The 14,106-nt window shown below is 43.0% G+C and overlaps 1 protein-coding gene across 2 annotated transcripts; it reads left to right on the top strand.

Moving 5' to 3' along the window:
- Positions 1–927: 927 nt before the first annotated feature.
- Positions 928–13,676, top strand: LOC310961046 (L-xylulose reductase-like). Of its 2 annotated transcripts, XM_083932978.1 has the most exons (9): positions 928–1,018; positions 1,167–1,225; positions 2,240–2,337; positions 3,156–3,310; positions 5,902–5,944; positions 7,159–7,255; positions 8,804–8,868; positions 10,634–10,751; positions 13,511–13,676. In XM_083932978.1, the coding sequence occupies exons 2-9, from the start codon at positions 1,174–1,176 to the stop codon at positions 13,612–13,614; spliced, it is 732 nt and encodes a 243-aa protein (XP_083789104.1). In that variant the 5' UTR covers positions 928–1,018; positions 1,167–1,173; the 3' UTR covers positions 13,615–13,676. The 2 variants fall into 2 exon arrangements, with proteins under 2 accessions (XP_083789104.1, XP_083789105.1); XM_083932979.1 differs by lacking the exon at positions 928–1,018 and having other exon boundaries at positions 1,054–1,225.
- The last annotated feature ends 430 nt before the right edge of the window (positions 13,677–14,106 follow it).

Here is a 14,106-nt window from a genome sequence, read left to right as displayed (position 1 = left end):
CCATGGAAACACAGAAAGTCATTGTCAAACCTGTCAAAACATTTTTAAATATTAATTCAGACCAACATGGGTGTATTTAAAAAAAAAATATATATAGCTTTGAATAAAGATTCTACATGTTTCGCCTTTAAGGCCGTCTCCTCCAGTGTGTTGGTGGACACCGGCACATGTGAAGTCTGTACATGGACCCTGGAGAAACCAACCAAACTATCAGTGTTTGTTCGGACCTTATGGACTCAAACATGTTTAAGCGCAGACAGCTGCCCTGGTGCTTTCTGCCTCTTCACAGTGACTGTGCACTGACCTGAGACAAACACATTAACATGAACATTAACTTCCATGTGAGTCTGTGAGACACACACTCACTTCCTGCAGCCAGGACCAGGACCAGGACCAGCACTCCGTCTGGTGCCTCAGGTAAGCACCTCCACGCTGTTTTACAAGCAGAAAACACAAGTTCTGAATGATTCATGTTTGGATGCAGACATCGTGTGGTAGGTTCAAGGGACGGTTCTGTACCGTGGTGAAGGTAGTTTGACTTGGATACTGGACTGATTTTCACTCCTGCAGCTTTACGGAGGTTTGCCCAGTGGTCCCAGGTCATGGGCGTTTTTACAATAGCTTCCATATTATGTGATCCAGTGACTCCAAACCACTTTCTCATTATATTACTAAATTGGGCACACCACTTCCTATAGAATGTTAGTGCTTCAGTTATTATATAGGAATATTAACTAAAACACCATCAGCATTGGTGTGTCAGTTTAGTAATACAATATAATACAGATGTGGGGTCACTGGGTCACATGACACGGAAACTACAATTACTGCAATTATTTTCTATTCCTATATTTATGTGAAGTCATTTAATGACGGTCCCTAAATCGGTTTCGCACGGGGCTCTGGAGGTGTGCCAACCGTCCTCCTGCTGCTAACACCGGGCAAACTTCAGTACAGTCTGGGCTGGAACCGGAGGGAGTATCCGTCCAATACCCAACCTCAAACCAACTTCACCACGGTAAGACACCGTGGTTGTAGCAGAGTTTAGCTCGATCGGTCCACACTAGACATGGACGCGTCACATGACTTCAGTCTGTAACTGTGTGTGTGTGTGTGTGTGTGTGTGTGTGTGTGTGTGTGTGTGTGTGTGTGTGTCCACGGGTTAGACCGACCATGGATATTTCTTTTGCAGGAAAACGAGCTGTGGTCACGGGAGCAGGAAAAGGTAAAGGCAACAGCTGGCACACACACACACACACACACACACACACACACACACACACACACACACACACACACACACACACACACACACACACACACACACACACACACACACACACACACACACACACACACACACACACACACACACACACACACACACACACACACACACACACACTCTGTTCCAGTGAGTGTGCTGACTCCTGCAGGCTGCTGGAGGAATCACACCCTCTGCTTCAGGATTTATCATTTCATAGACTGCATATCTATGTGCTGTACGGAAGCCCTAAAAGGTCATACGTTACATACAGTTTATTTCCTCTGTTTTCTTGTGATAACGTGATTCATTTTGAATCTGGAGGAGCAGGAGAACATGGATCACCATCACATATGTCTTCAGTCACGGCCTGACACAGGCTGAAACAACTTTATTCTATTACAGATAATGTTCACATTAGTGTGCGTCATCTAAAAAGACAGTTAGTAAGGCTTCAGCTTTATCCTCATTAACTACAGAGTTTTTAAACAAACTTTATTGTCAACAATATTATACTACAACAACGTTTATCAATGTGCACATACATCTACAGATTACAGTTTAATTTCATAACGAATCATTTGACAACAGCCTCTCCTGCTTGTTCATCACTTGATTTCCCTTATGTATCACTTATAAGCAGTGTATAACGTGTTTAATAAATGGCTTTTATGGAGCTGTAAGCAGGTGGAAGTGTTTATTATTATGTGTTTGTTAACTGTAACTCCTCCTGTGGACACCCACAAGTGGAGGCTGCTGTATTAACACATCATACATCTCCATATGAACACTTGTAATGATATAAAACATGTCTTAATAGGAGAAAGTGTAATTGTTGACGACGACTACTGTAGATGAATACACAAAATTCCCTTTATATCTGCTTACTACTATGTTACCGTGAGTTATAACCCATGTATAAAGTGTGTATTCTGCTGCTAAATGCGTGTGTGTGTGTGTGTGTGTGTGTGTCAGGCATCGGCAGGGCCACGGCTCTGGCTCTGGCGCGCTGCGGGGCCCAGGTCACAGCGGTCACACGCACACAGGCTGACCTGGACAGTCTGCTGCAGGAGGTAGGCCACCTACTCTCACTCCTGTCGTCTGTGATGGAGGGGACAGGTGCCCATTTGTCCTCTGACCATTCAAGACGCGTATATTTCTACACAGACGACATTAACGTCAGAAGGGAATTGAATGTGGCAGCATCTTTTTAGTTTGTTAGTTTTCTTTTTTTTCACGTTGTTTATGCGCAATACAACAAATTGACTGTACAGATTGGAAAGTGTTTAGATAGTACTACATCATTATCTTTGCCACATACAGATTTTTTATATATTTTTATCACATTTGTACTGATTATCAATCTACCTCATTGCCCATTTACACCTTGTTTAACGTGTACATATTTTATTTTTATTTTTTTCTGTTCAGTTCATAACTTATTTATGTATTTATTCTTAGTCACTCTTTTCATTCTTTTTTGTCATTGTTGCAACGTCTGCTCTACGTGCCTTACCTTTAATTAAAAAAATTTTTTTATCTTGAATCTTACATCAGCAGTAAAATAAAATCGATTCACATGTGACCATAAAGAGGTGTAGGCTAGGGCCTGAGCTCTATGTGCCTACACTTAAAGGCAAAAGTCAAAGATGAAGTGATTTGGATGAATTCCTCCATGTGAGGAGATTTCTCTCTAGTGATCCACTCTGTGAGTCAGAATGGACAAAATTAAGAACTCTGATGATTTGTCATACTGTGTTTAATACTGTCTTCATTGTTGAATGGACCCATGCTGGCTGAGTGTCGAAGCCTTCACTTGTCCTCCTCCTAATGCTCCCCCTCTTCCTTCATCTCCTCCCTCTGTTTTCTGTCTGCCGACCTCCTCTCACAGTGTGCGTCCATCACCCCGGTGTGTGTGGATCTGGCAGACTGGGGGGCCACAGAGGCCGCCCTGCAGGACCTGGGCCCCATCGACCTGCTGGTGAATAACGCTGCCTTTGCCAGTCTGCAGCCGTTTCTGGAGGTCACACCTGACCAGTTTGACCAGTAAGACAAAATACAGGACACTTCTATTCCTATTCAATTCAATTTATTGACAGTGCTGAATCCTAACAAAAGTTATCTCAAGACACTTTACAGTGCCTAAAGAAACTCATGACACCCTTTTGAAATAGTCACTTTTTTTGTTTTACAGCCTGAAATGATATTACCATAGAGCCCCATCCCCCATACTTCTAACTGTACCTTTCCTTATTAGAGAATAGTGTGTTGTAAGCCTTGGCAGGTGCTACTTGAGCCTCAGTAACCAATGTGTGCTTGAAAGGGGGGTCTGTAGTGTACAAGTGAGTGGTTGCTATTACTAAGAAAAGGCTAAATAAATGCAGTCCATTTAACATAAAAATATTATACAAGGCACATCTATCCATCTATTCTATTTATTTTATCTTCACGTTCTCTGTGGATGTTTTAGTCAGTGTGGGTTTTTAGGAATGTGTTTGGTTTTATGTTTGTACCTTAGAGGACCAGTTTTAATTACGTTACTCACAATGACAATAAAGTCCATTTAGAGTCAAAGATCCCTGCAAAATACTACTGAAATATTAAGACACCCAGACTTTGAGGAACACCAAAGAGTTCCACAAGAATGACATATTTTGGCGATTGGATGGCGAGCACTTCTGGGGGGGGGGGCTTGTGGGTGCCCATAGAACCCATTTTCATTCAGATATCTTGAGGTCAGAGGTCAAGGGACCCCTTTGAAAATGACCATGCCAGTTTTTCCCTCGCCAAATTCCTTAGATTCTCCAGATTCCTTAGGTCATCTAGTTTCATGCTTTAAAGCTGAGTCCACAACAGCCTGCCAAAGAGAAAAAAGGCTGTTGGAACGTTATGAGGTCCATTTGTGAACGTGTCAAAACTGGTCTCATCTGAAATTATATTCAATTCTAGTAGAATAGAATCAAGCCTTGAATCGCAGTTACACATGTTACAAATAGAGAGAGACACACCCCCATCAAATCATCTGTTGATGCTTTTGGAAACTAAAACTATAAAGAGAAGGACACTGCCCACTACAGCACCTCTCAAAGATTACCAAGGATAGAAAACAAGAAGACACAGCACATGAACCGTGTCATTTTAGTCATTTGCTTGATAAATGACTTAAATGATTGATTATTAAAACCATTTACTATTTTCAGCACTACAGTATTTGGCCCCTTAGTGTAACTGTTATATCCCTAAAGGGGCCTTCACATTATAAGCGTTTTGGCTCACTGCGAGGTTGGGCGCAGAGACCCAGTAAACAGCTAAATCAACGTTAGCATTAAAACAACCGTTAGCTCTTAAACTGTGATGCTTATGAACCTCCATCATTACGTTTACTTCAGAGATTGTGATACCGCTTAAATTTAACGTTAAATAGTTCGGGAAACTCGGACACACAAACAATACGTTTTTTCTCCATCTTTCTAACCGGCTTGATGTCGCTCTCTGGTTGCCTAGGGAAACGTAAACCTCACACTCAAAGCTTCTATCTCATTGGTTGCGCGTTTGAAAGGTCAGCAGCAATTCATTTCTGGGCCTTTCTATGGATAATCCATTAAAAAAAAAAAAAATTCCAGCGTGATTTACACTTTTTGTCTTAAAACATTCAAGTGATTTTTTTTCCCCAAACAAATTCTGAAAATTAATAAAAAATAAAAAACTAGAATAGCAGGGTTGTAAAAGTGATGAGTCCTCAGATGTAATCCTTTTGTGGAGGCACCTTTTGCTTTAATTACAGCGATTGTGATTGGTGATACCTGATAATTTTATTTAGTTGTTATTCTAAATGGACTCATCACTTTTCCAACACTGAGATTCTAGTTTTTCATTTTTTATTCATTTTCAGACTTTTTGAAAAACAAATCACTTGAATGTTATAAGGCAAAATGTGTAAATCATGCTGGGATTTAAAAAAAAAAGTTTAATCATTTCAGGCTGTAAAACAGAAAAGTAACTATTTTCAAAGGGTATCGTGGCTTTCTATAGGCACTGTATATACAGAGTAGGTAAAGACCACACTCTGACTTATTCATGATTTACAGAGACCCAGCAATTCCCCAATGAGCAGCAACAAGTCGCACTATCTTTAATAAAAGTAGTAGCAAGTATTATAGTTATTATATACAGTTTTAATCCAGCAGTCTTGTGCACACAGTGGTTAAACCTTCCCTTTAAGAGGCAGGAGCATCCCACAGACCCAGGAGAGGGAGAGGGAGAGAGAGAGAGATTCACATTAACTCACTATAGTAATGTGAATATGACTAAAAGACAGGCAGTAGAAACAATTGCAGTTAAGGTGATAGGAATATGAATGATAATAATAACTATGGTGGTGAATATGATTGAAATATACGAGTAGTATCAATAACAGTTGCAAGGAACATTCCTGTTTGTTTTGTTTTGTGTTTTAATGGCTGTGAATATTATAATGAATAGAAGTAATGACAATATTCATGAATAATTATAATAGCAGCAGCAGCAGAAGCGTGGAGCAGGACCATGTTTAGCAGAGACCATCATACACTGGTGATATGGTTTCAGCATGTAAACGTGCTGTGGTTCTTGTGTTCTTGTGTGTCTTTAATCCCCAGGTCTTTCAGTGTGAACGTGAAAGCTGTGCTGCATGTGTCCCAGGTACAGTAATGGCTCCACATCACTACACCTGCATGTCCCACATTCTCGTCTTTGCTCTTTTTCCTTCCGTTGTAAGTCGATGTCTTGCTGATTGTAACATGAATAGTAAACTGTTGGATGTCGGGGAAAATGTGAACAACCAGACTTAGAAAAAGATCTTGTGTAATAGATGAGCGGCGTCTCAGTGCTGCGGTGAGCCCTGTACTGTAGACGCTGCTGGCTGCTAACTGGGCTCAAATGTTCTGACGTCACTCACTCACTCACTCATCTTCAACCGCTTATCCGAGGTCGGGTCTCGGGGGCAGCAGCTCTAGCAGGGGACCCCAAACTTCCCTTTCCCGGGCCACATTAACCAGCTCTAACTGGGGGATCCCGAGGCGTTCCCAGGCCAGTGTGGAGATCTAATCTCTCCACCTAGTCCTTGGTCTTCCCCGAGGCCTCCTCCCAGCTGGACCAAAAATACCAGGCTGTCCACGTGCATCAGTCAGATTTTGCAGTATTAAAGTGTGATTCCGCTTGGGGCAGTACGGTGAACGCATTAACCACTTATACTGCTCCAAATAACAGCAAACCTCTGCAGCAGCACGAGAAGAGTCCCTACACAGAAAACAAAGCACCAACAGTGTAGTTAGTGAACCCAGAGTTTATTAAAAGAGTGTTTTAGAGACTTACCTACTGGCCCCTGTACCAGCTCCTCTCATAGTAAAGTCCATTCAAGTGGATTACCAAAGTCAATCCCAAAGGAAGGAGCCCATTGGTGCTTTGTTTTCTGTGTAGGGACTCTTCTCATGCTGCTGCAGAGGTTTGCTGTTATTTTCAGCAGTATTAGTGGTTGAAAAAGACGTTTGAATGCCTTCACCGTACTGCCCCGAGCTAATCACTGTTAGCCACGTCCGGCTGTTAGCGACTGTTAGCAACTCTCCCAGATTTCTCTGTTAATAGTTGTTAGATGAAAAAAACTGTAGTGATGGCTTATTTGAAGTATGTAAGTGCCAAAAAAGACCATGGGAGGACTCTGCACCAGAATTACCCTTTAAAGCCAGCATGCTTTTCTGGCTCTTACGGTCTCGGCCCTGTACAAAACACCACCTAGTGCTCAGAGAATATTACATTTTAACACAAATCAAAGTCATGGCTCCTACAAACCATACCATTAGTTTAGTTTCCAAAGTCTGCTTGTGTTGGATCAAACAGATATCTGTCTCTGTGCTCAGATTGTGGGCCGTGGTATGAAGGCCAGAGGATCAGGATCTATCGTGAACGTGTCCAGCCAGGCCTCACAGTGTGCCCTCAGAGACCACGCTGTCTACTGTGAGTAACAGCTGCTGTACACCAACAAATCTTCCACTCAGTCTACAAGCTGAGCTGAGTGTATTGAATCATGCACCCTGTTAACTCTGACACATCCATGTGTTTATTGTTGATTCAGTCATTTGTATGATTAGGAGGAGGGCAGGAACCCAGGGGCCTCATTACAGAACCACCCCAGTCACTGTCTGACCTCAGTTTAAGATGACATTTAGGATTTCTGCCATTAAAGAAACATGCTTCCTGACTGCATTTAAGAAATCATCTTCTCATCATGAATCTTATCTTATTACACCTAATTGAGGGATTTCCCCAGTTAGGAATTCTAATTTACGATTGCATCGACCCTGTCTTAAATTCAAAGTAACTGCTCAATAATTGAATTGAATAGAATTGTCTTTATTGTCATTGTACCAGTACAACGAAAAACACAGTACAATCCCTTAAAGTGCAGAAATAATTTAACATTAAAAGCATCAAAAAGAAAAGGCTAGACCTTTAAAAGACACATTTAAAACGACAAGCTTATACACCAACACGCACAAACACACACACACATACACACACACACACACACACACACACACACACACACACACACACACACACACACACACACACACACACACACACACACACACACACACACACACACACACACACACACACCGTAGCAGCTGTTTCATTAACATTACTTTGTAGAAATCTGTTTTCACTTTGACATTAAATACATTTTTGTGTGAAAAAAGCCTAATTTTATTGACCATGATTGATTTATGAAAGCAATAAAAGGGTAAAACGTCCAAGGGGGTGAATACTTATGATAGGCACTGTAGCTAGAGACAGGAACGGACCTATGGGTCCGATGTTCCCCACTTTCCTATTTTTCCCGTTCTGTTATTTTTTCCGAAATCAGCATTGAATTCCCCGGCAAATAGGCTTATTAAGACCATACCACTACACCCTAACCCTGACTCTAACCCTGACAAAATGCTGAATTAAATCAGCGGAGGCATAGGCTTATGCTACCAGGGAACATTGGACCTGGGGAACAGGGATACAGACAATGAAAGCCACTGATATTAGGGGCCGTCCACACAAACACGGGTATTCTAAAGCGTGTGTTTCTCTGCACAGTTTGTTCTTTCATCCACGCGTAACCACAGTTCTTGGCGGAGGCGGATTTTGTGGTTTCATGGTGGTGGTGTGGACGAGAATTGTTTTTAACCGGGGGCCATAAAAGTTTGGTTTCAAAAATACCTGTGTTTGTGTGGACTAGGCCTTAGCCTATGACCCTTCATCTTGAGTAGCTTAGCGGTACATTCTTATCAAAGATACAGACATGACAGGACGAGTGCTGATTGAAGAATCACATTTACACTTAAGATTTCTTCAGTTCTAATAAGAGAGGAGATCTGAGGTAGACACAGAGAGGACACAGACATGAGTAAGTTCAGATAGGACAAGCAGATATTCAGATATTAACCTGTCACAAGTTTTCCTGCTGCAGCCCTGCTGGTGACAGTAAAGTTCCTGTCTGTCATTGTTCAGGTGCCACTAAAGGAGCTCTGGACATGCTGACTAAAGTGATGGCTCTGGAGCTTGGACCCCACCAGGTACTGTGCCCTCACACTCCCACAGCATGGAAACTTCCCATGATCAATTAGAGCATCATTTGGCTCATTAGGTTTTACATTCACTGGGGACCCGTCCAGAGTCAGACCTGTTCCTACATCTGTCCTGAGTGAGCAGCTCAGTAGAGGTGTGAACATTAGACAGTGAAATAAAGAGCTGAACACAGACACTCTGTCTCTCTGCTCTCCTCCACAGATCCCCACAGGTAGACATCCTTATTTATATGTTCATAAAATGACACACAGAAAAGTTACAGGTCCACTGGCACACAGACAAACTGTAGGCAGCGCCTCTTGTGTCAAGTTTCTGTCATAATGATTTATGTGAGAGGGACAACTGAAATTCACACACAACAATAACAAAAATCATTTTTTATTCAAATACGTTGACTATATTTAAATGCCAATTATGTGCAGTTCAGAGAAATCAGATGTGAGACGTGGCAGAGGATTGGGTCGTCCTTTATTCGTGAGATCGGCGGTTTGATCCCAGGCTCCTCTGATCCACATGTCGAAGTGTCCTTTGGCAAGTTTTGCCAAAACGAATTGCTCCCTGTGCTGCACATGGGTGTGTGAATGTGGTGTGAAAGATTAGATTAGATGGTATGTAGATGTCCACTGCCATCAGTTTGAATGTCTGTGTGAATGGGGGAATGTGACTTGAGTAGTCAGAAGACTAGAAAGGTGCTATATAAGTACAAGTCCATTTACCATTGACCGAGTGGTCAGTCAGTGGAAGGTGTGAACAGAGAGACTTGAGCTGAACACATGAGTGATTTCAGACAGGCTGATTCCAAAATAGGAACCCCTGTGCAATCACAGCAACACTAATATGCACATATGTGCATTGTGGCTGCACATTATACTATAATCACATTCTACTAGATTTTAGATTGATGCATTTCTTAACTCCATTTTAATATAGGGGATCAGTAGAGCAGCTCCTGCCACCTCATTTTCATTGTTTCTGCGTAGCTACACTGTGCCCTTTTGACCTACGGCAGTGGTTCTCAAACTTTGTACATGACGTTCCACCTCAGTAAATATCAGGCTCTCTCAAGTTCCACCACTAAGACCAATGTTAAAATACAGCAGCGTAGGTCTGCATTATTCAGCTACAAACAGGATGGTTTATTCCTCATCAGAAGATTATTCATTGTTGCTGTAGGAAGCATCAGAACTGACATGTCGGTGTTTTCAAACCAGTCATTTTACCTCTGCTGACTCTCTTACCATCACAGTTTGGATCGTAACTCGTGAACGTGACTAAGTAACAGGCTGATATATAAACAAAATATGACAGAAAATGCCAAACTTATTTTAAATGACATTTCACAGATCTTAAAGGTTTAAGTATTTTCTTAGTGTTATATTGATTTAGTAATGAATGTTTTCCTGTTTGTTCCTTTTTTTAGTACCACCAGAGAGAGCTTGAGTACCAGCAGTGGTACAACTACCACAGTTTGAGAACCAGTGGCCTACGGGTATGAGCAGTAGCTAATATTCAGCCAGTTCAATTGATGATGCAGCTAAACCGTATTTTAGCATTCAGCCTAATCCAAAAAGGATCTGTAGTCACAGTGTCGCGGCTTCTCAGTTCTAACGACAGAAGAGGGAAAGGTCATGTGGAACAGAGTTTTCATGAAGAATATTAAAGGAGCACAATGGAGCCCATGAAAAGTGTCAGTTGTTTTTATAATGACATGTTGAATGGTGTTCTCAGTGACTGTTGTTGTGTTCTGATCAGATCCGTGTGAACAGTGTGAACCCCACAGTGGTGATGACTGAGATGGGTCGCCTGGGCTGGAGCGACCCTGAAAAATCCAAGACCATGTTGGACCGCATCCCCCTGGGCCGCTTTGCAGGTTAGACTCATCTGGGGCAATCATTTCAGATCACTGTCAACACAACTGTCTTTTTGTAGCTTAAAGACAACCGGTTCCAGTCCCCATCCATCATCTAACCTGCTGGAGCCTGTCCCAGTGTACGTTAGGTGTTAGACAGGGTGCTCCATGGAAAGGTCACCACTCCATCTGGTTACTACCGGAACATCTAAAAGGCATGGTCCTACATTTTGGGAAATACATTTCTTTCTTTCCCAGAGTAAGATGACACGACTGATATTAGTGGGATATATCATAACACCAGAGCCGGTGTTGCAAATCTTCAGGGGATTGAGCGGAAGATGGCAAATATTCCTGTCTGTGTGCTGGTAAATGGAATCCTGTAAACTTCCTCTGCTAATTTAAGGAGCACTTATGAAACTCTGAAACGAGACCCTACCAGCGGTTACAAAAAGAAGGTTATAGAGTGTCCACAGCAACTAAAAAAAGAAGGGATCATTGACTACTCCCAATATTACAGGCTCTACCCCCAGGACTCAACCCCCTGCTTATATGGACTCCCAAAAATCCATAAAGAAGGGGCCCCGCTCAGGCCCTCCCCTCCTCAGCCAGAGCCATCTGGGCGCTTTCTCTGCAGCCTCAGAGTTGCTCTTCATAGCTCTCCTTTGGTTCGCCCCTGTTATGCTGTAGGCCTTGCTCATGGAGTAGATGGCAAATCCCTGACTGCTCACCTCCACTGGCATGCATTTGGTCCTCTTACTGTTCCGCCGGTATTCCTCCACCAGCTCCTGGTACTTTTGTCTTTTTCTCTCCTGTGTCACCTCCATCCTCTCCTCCCATGGAACTGTCGGCTTCAAAAAAGACCAGCTGTTTTGTAGCCTCAGAGACCAGGATGATGTCCGGTCTCAGCCTGGACTGGGCGATGTGTGATGGAGTTTTCAGGTGCCTCTCCAGATCAACTATCATCGCCCAGTCTCGGGCCGTGGAGAGCAAACCAGCAGAGCCGTTCTTAGATGTCCTCTCTGGCTTCTGTCCTTCCTTGACAAACTGGATGGCCTTGGCTGTAGCTTGGGTGTATCGACTGGCTTTTATCCCAGTGTTGATTGCCTCAGCGATGAATTTGAGGACTTGAAAGTGTCTCCATCGATACCGGCCCTCACCCAGCACCTTGGAACAGCTGCTCAGGATGTGCTCTAGTGTCCCTGTCTTGGAACACAGGTGTTTCTATCTTGCCCCAGGTGCACAGGTTAGATGGGCTTGGGAGGACATTGTAAACCCCTTGGACTAAGAAATTAATCCTCTGGGGGTTCCACTGCCAGATATCCTTCCAGGTGATGCGCCGCTCCATCGCCTGCTCCTACTTTATCCAAGCACCTTGCTGCTTCATGGCCACTGCTCTGCTGGTTCGCCCTTCCTCAACTGAAGCTCGCACCTCCTCCTGCACCAGCCTCTGCCTCTCCCTCCCACTGGCAGACTCGTACCTGGTTGATGTTTGGCTCCCAAGTCCAGCTCTGCCTTGCGCCACTGTACCGAGGATGGCCTTGTGCTTCAGACGAGTTTCAGCTTGCTGGACTACCTCTGCTGCCCTCCACTTCCTCCCAGTCCTCACCACAATTCCTGCCCCGGACACTTTGGCGTCTCTGGACCCTGAATACTGCAGGTGTTCCTGTGCCCGAGCCAAGATAAACTCTGACAGAGCTGAAAGGGAGCCTGAGCTTGTTGGTGTTCCCATACAGTCCAATGCTACTTAAGCTGCGTGGTAGACCATCTGCAAAGATAGCTGCTCACTCTTTGCTTGAACCCTTCAACCACCGCCATAGGAACCTCGTAGATGAGAAAAGGCCAGAGGATTCTGGGTAGGATTCCATGCTGGTATATCCAGGCCTTGTATATACATCTTATACGGCACATCACTTGGGCCTGGTGCTGAGTTTGATCTTGCTCTTCTCACTACTTCCTCAACTTCGCCTAGGCTTGGTTCCTTTAAGTTGACAAAATAATTTATCATAACACATCGATAACAGTTCTTCTAATGGGTCTGACTGTTGCGGTTGCCGTTTCAACAACAATAAGCCATAAAGATAGAATTCAGCACTTTTGAACAAAACCAGTCCCAACTCCCAACAGTCGAAGCCCTCAGGACCTGAACCATGTGTTATCACATGTTCAAATATCAAATAAAAAACATTAATCCCTCTCCGACACAGCAGCGTCCTCACAGCTGCTTTACAGAGGGATTGGAACCTTTTTCCTTTAGTGATTTTAATTTTAGTGATCATAATACACAGACCAAAAAGATACACAGACTGTTAACAAAACACTGGAGGAGAAAAACACTATTTTACTGACTTTGAATTTAATACATTTTTAAGTTTTTTTCTTTTCTTTTTCTTTTTTTCTCGTAGATTTGCTAGATTTAAACTCGTAAAACTGCGACTTTATTTTCTCGTAGACTTGCCACTTTAATCTCATAAACCTGCAACGAAATATTACCCCCCTCCCCGGGTCCGCATTTTTATTTATTTTCTCATACTGGGCCTAATAAAATGCCTTCAGTGGTGCAATAATGCCGTGTATACACACATTAACGGCTTCATAAATGTATCAACATTGTGTGTGTGTGTGTGTGTGTGTGTGTGTGTGTGTGTGTGTGTGTGTGTGTGTGTGTGTGTGTGTGTGTGTGTGTGTGTGTGTGTGTGTGTGTGTGTGTGTGTGTGTGTGTGTGTGTGTGTGTGTGTGTGTGTGTGTGTGTGTGTGTGTGTGTGTGTGTGTGTGCGCAGAGGTGGAAGACGTGGTTCACAGTATTTTATTCCTGCTGAGTGATAAGAGCAGCATGACTAACGGAGTCAGTCTGCCGGTGGATGGAGGCTTCCTGGCCTGCTGACCATTATGGGCCTCGTCTCAGCACAAACACTTCCTGTTTTAGCACCTCACTGCTTTACACAAATAGATGTCAAAGTTTTCACTAATTAAACTCAACCCCTGCACAACCAGTCTCCAACTCTTCTTTATTTGTGCTTGTGTATATGTAATATTAGAGCATGCTTCTTTGCTATTTATGGAAAGGATTTTAATGGTTACTACGGAGGGATTAACATGTTTGCAGATGAGGTCGGAGAGATGTGTGAGTAATGAAGATGTGGGGGTTTGTTTACCATTATATGTACTGCTTTACACAGAGGATCCGAGGCACCATCACAGTTCTGCATCAATTGTGAAACATGCTAAAGAAATCTAAAAACAAATACCAAAAGCCAACGTGAAAATTACACATGAATACCCCCTCGCAGTAATTTCCTCTTGGAAGCGTGTGGAATATTTTGATGCACAATTTGCCGAGATGAGATAACCTTTGACCTTTCCAAAGAGTCGTTTA

The sequence above is a fragment of the Echiichthys vipera genome (genome assembly GCF_963691815.1).
Source record: "Echiichthys vipera genome assembly, chromosome: 18".
NCBI classification, from domain to species: domain Eukaryota; kingdom Metazoa; phylum Chordata; class Actinopteri; order Perciformes; family Trachinidae; genus Echiichthys; species Echiichthys vipera.
The sequence above is the reverse complement of the archived record's forward strand: the minus strand, read 5'-3'. Positions and strand labels throughout refer to the sequence as shown.

Excerpts from the sequence above, each read along its gene's own strand:
- LOC310961046 (XM_083932978.1), top strand. The coding sequence starts at position 1,174 with ATGGATATTTCTTTTGCAGGAAAACGAGCTGTGGTCACGGGAGCAGGA. Across the intron at positions 1,226-2,239 it reads GGTCACGGGAGCAGGAAAAG|GCATCGGCAGGGCCACGGCT; the intron begins GTAAAGGCAACA and ends TGTGTGTGTCAG. Across the intron at positions 2,338-3,155 it reads TGGACAGTCTGCTGCAGGAG|TGTGCGTCCATCACCCCGGT; the intron begins GTAGGCCACCTA and ends CTCCTCTCACAG.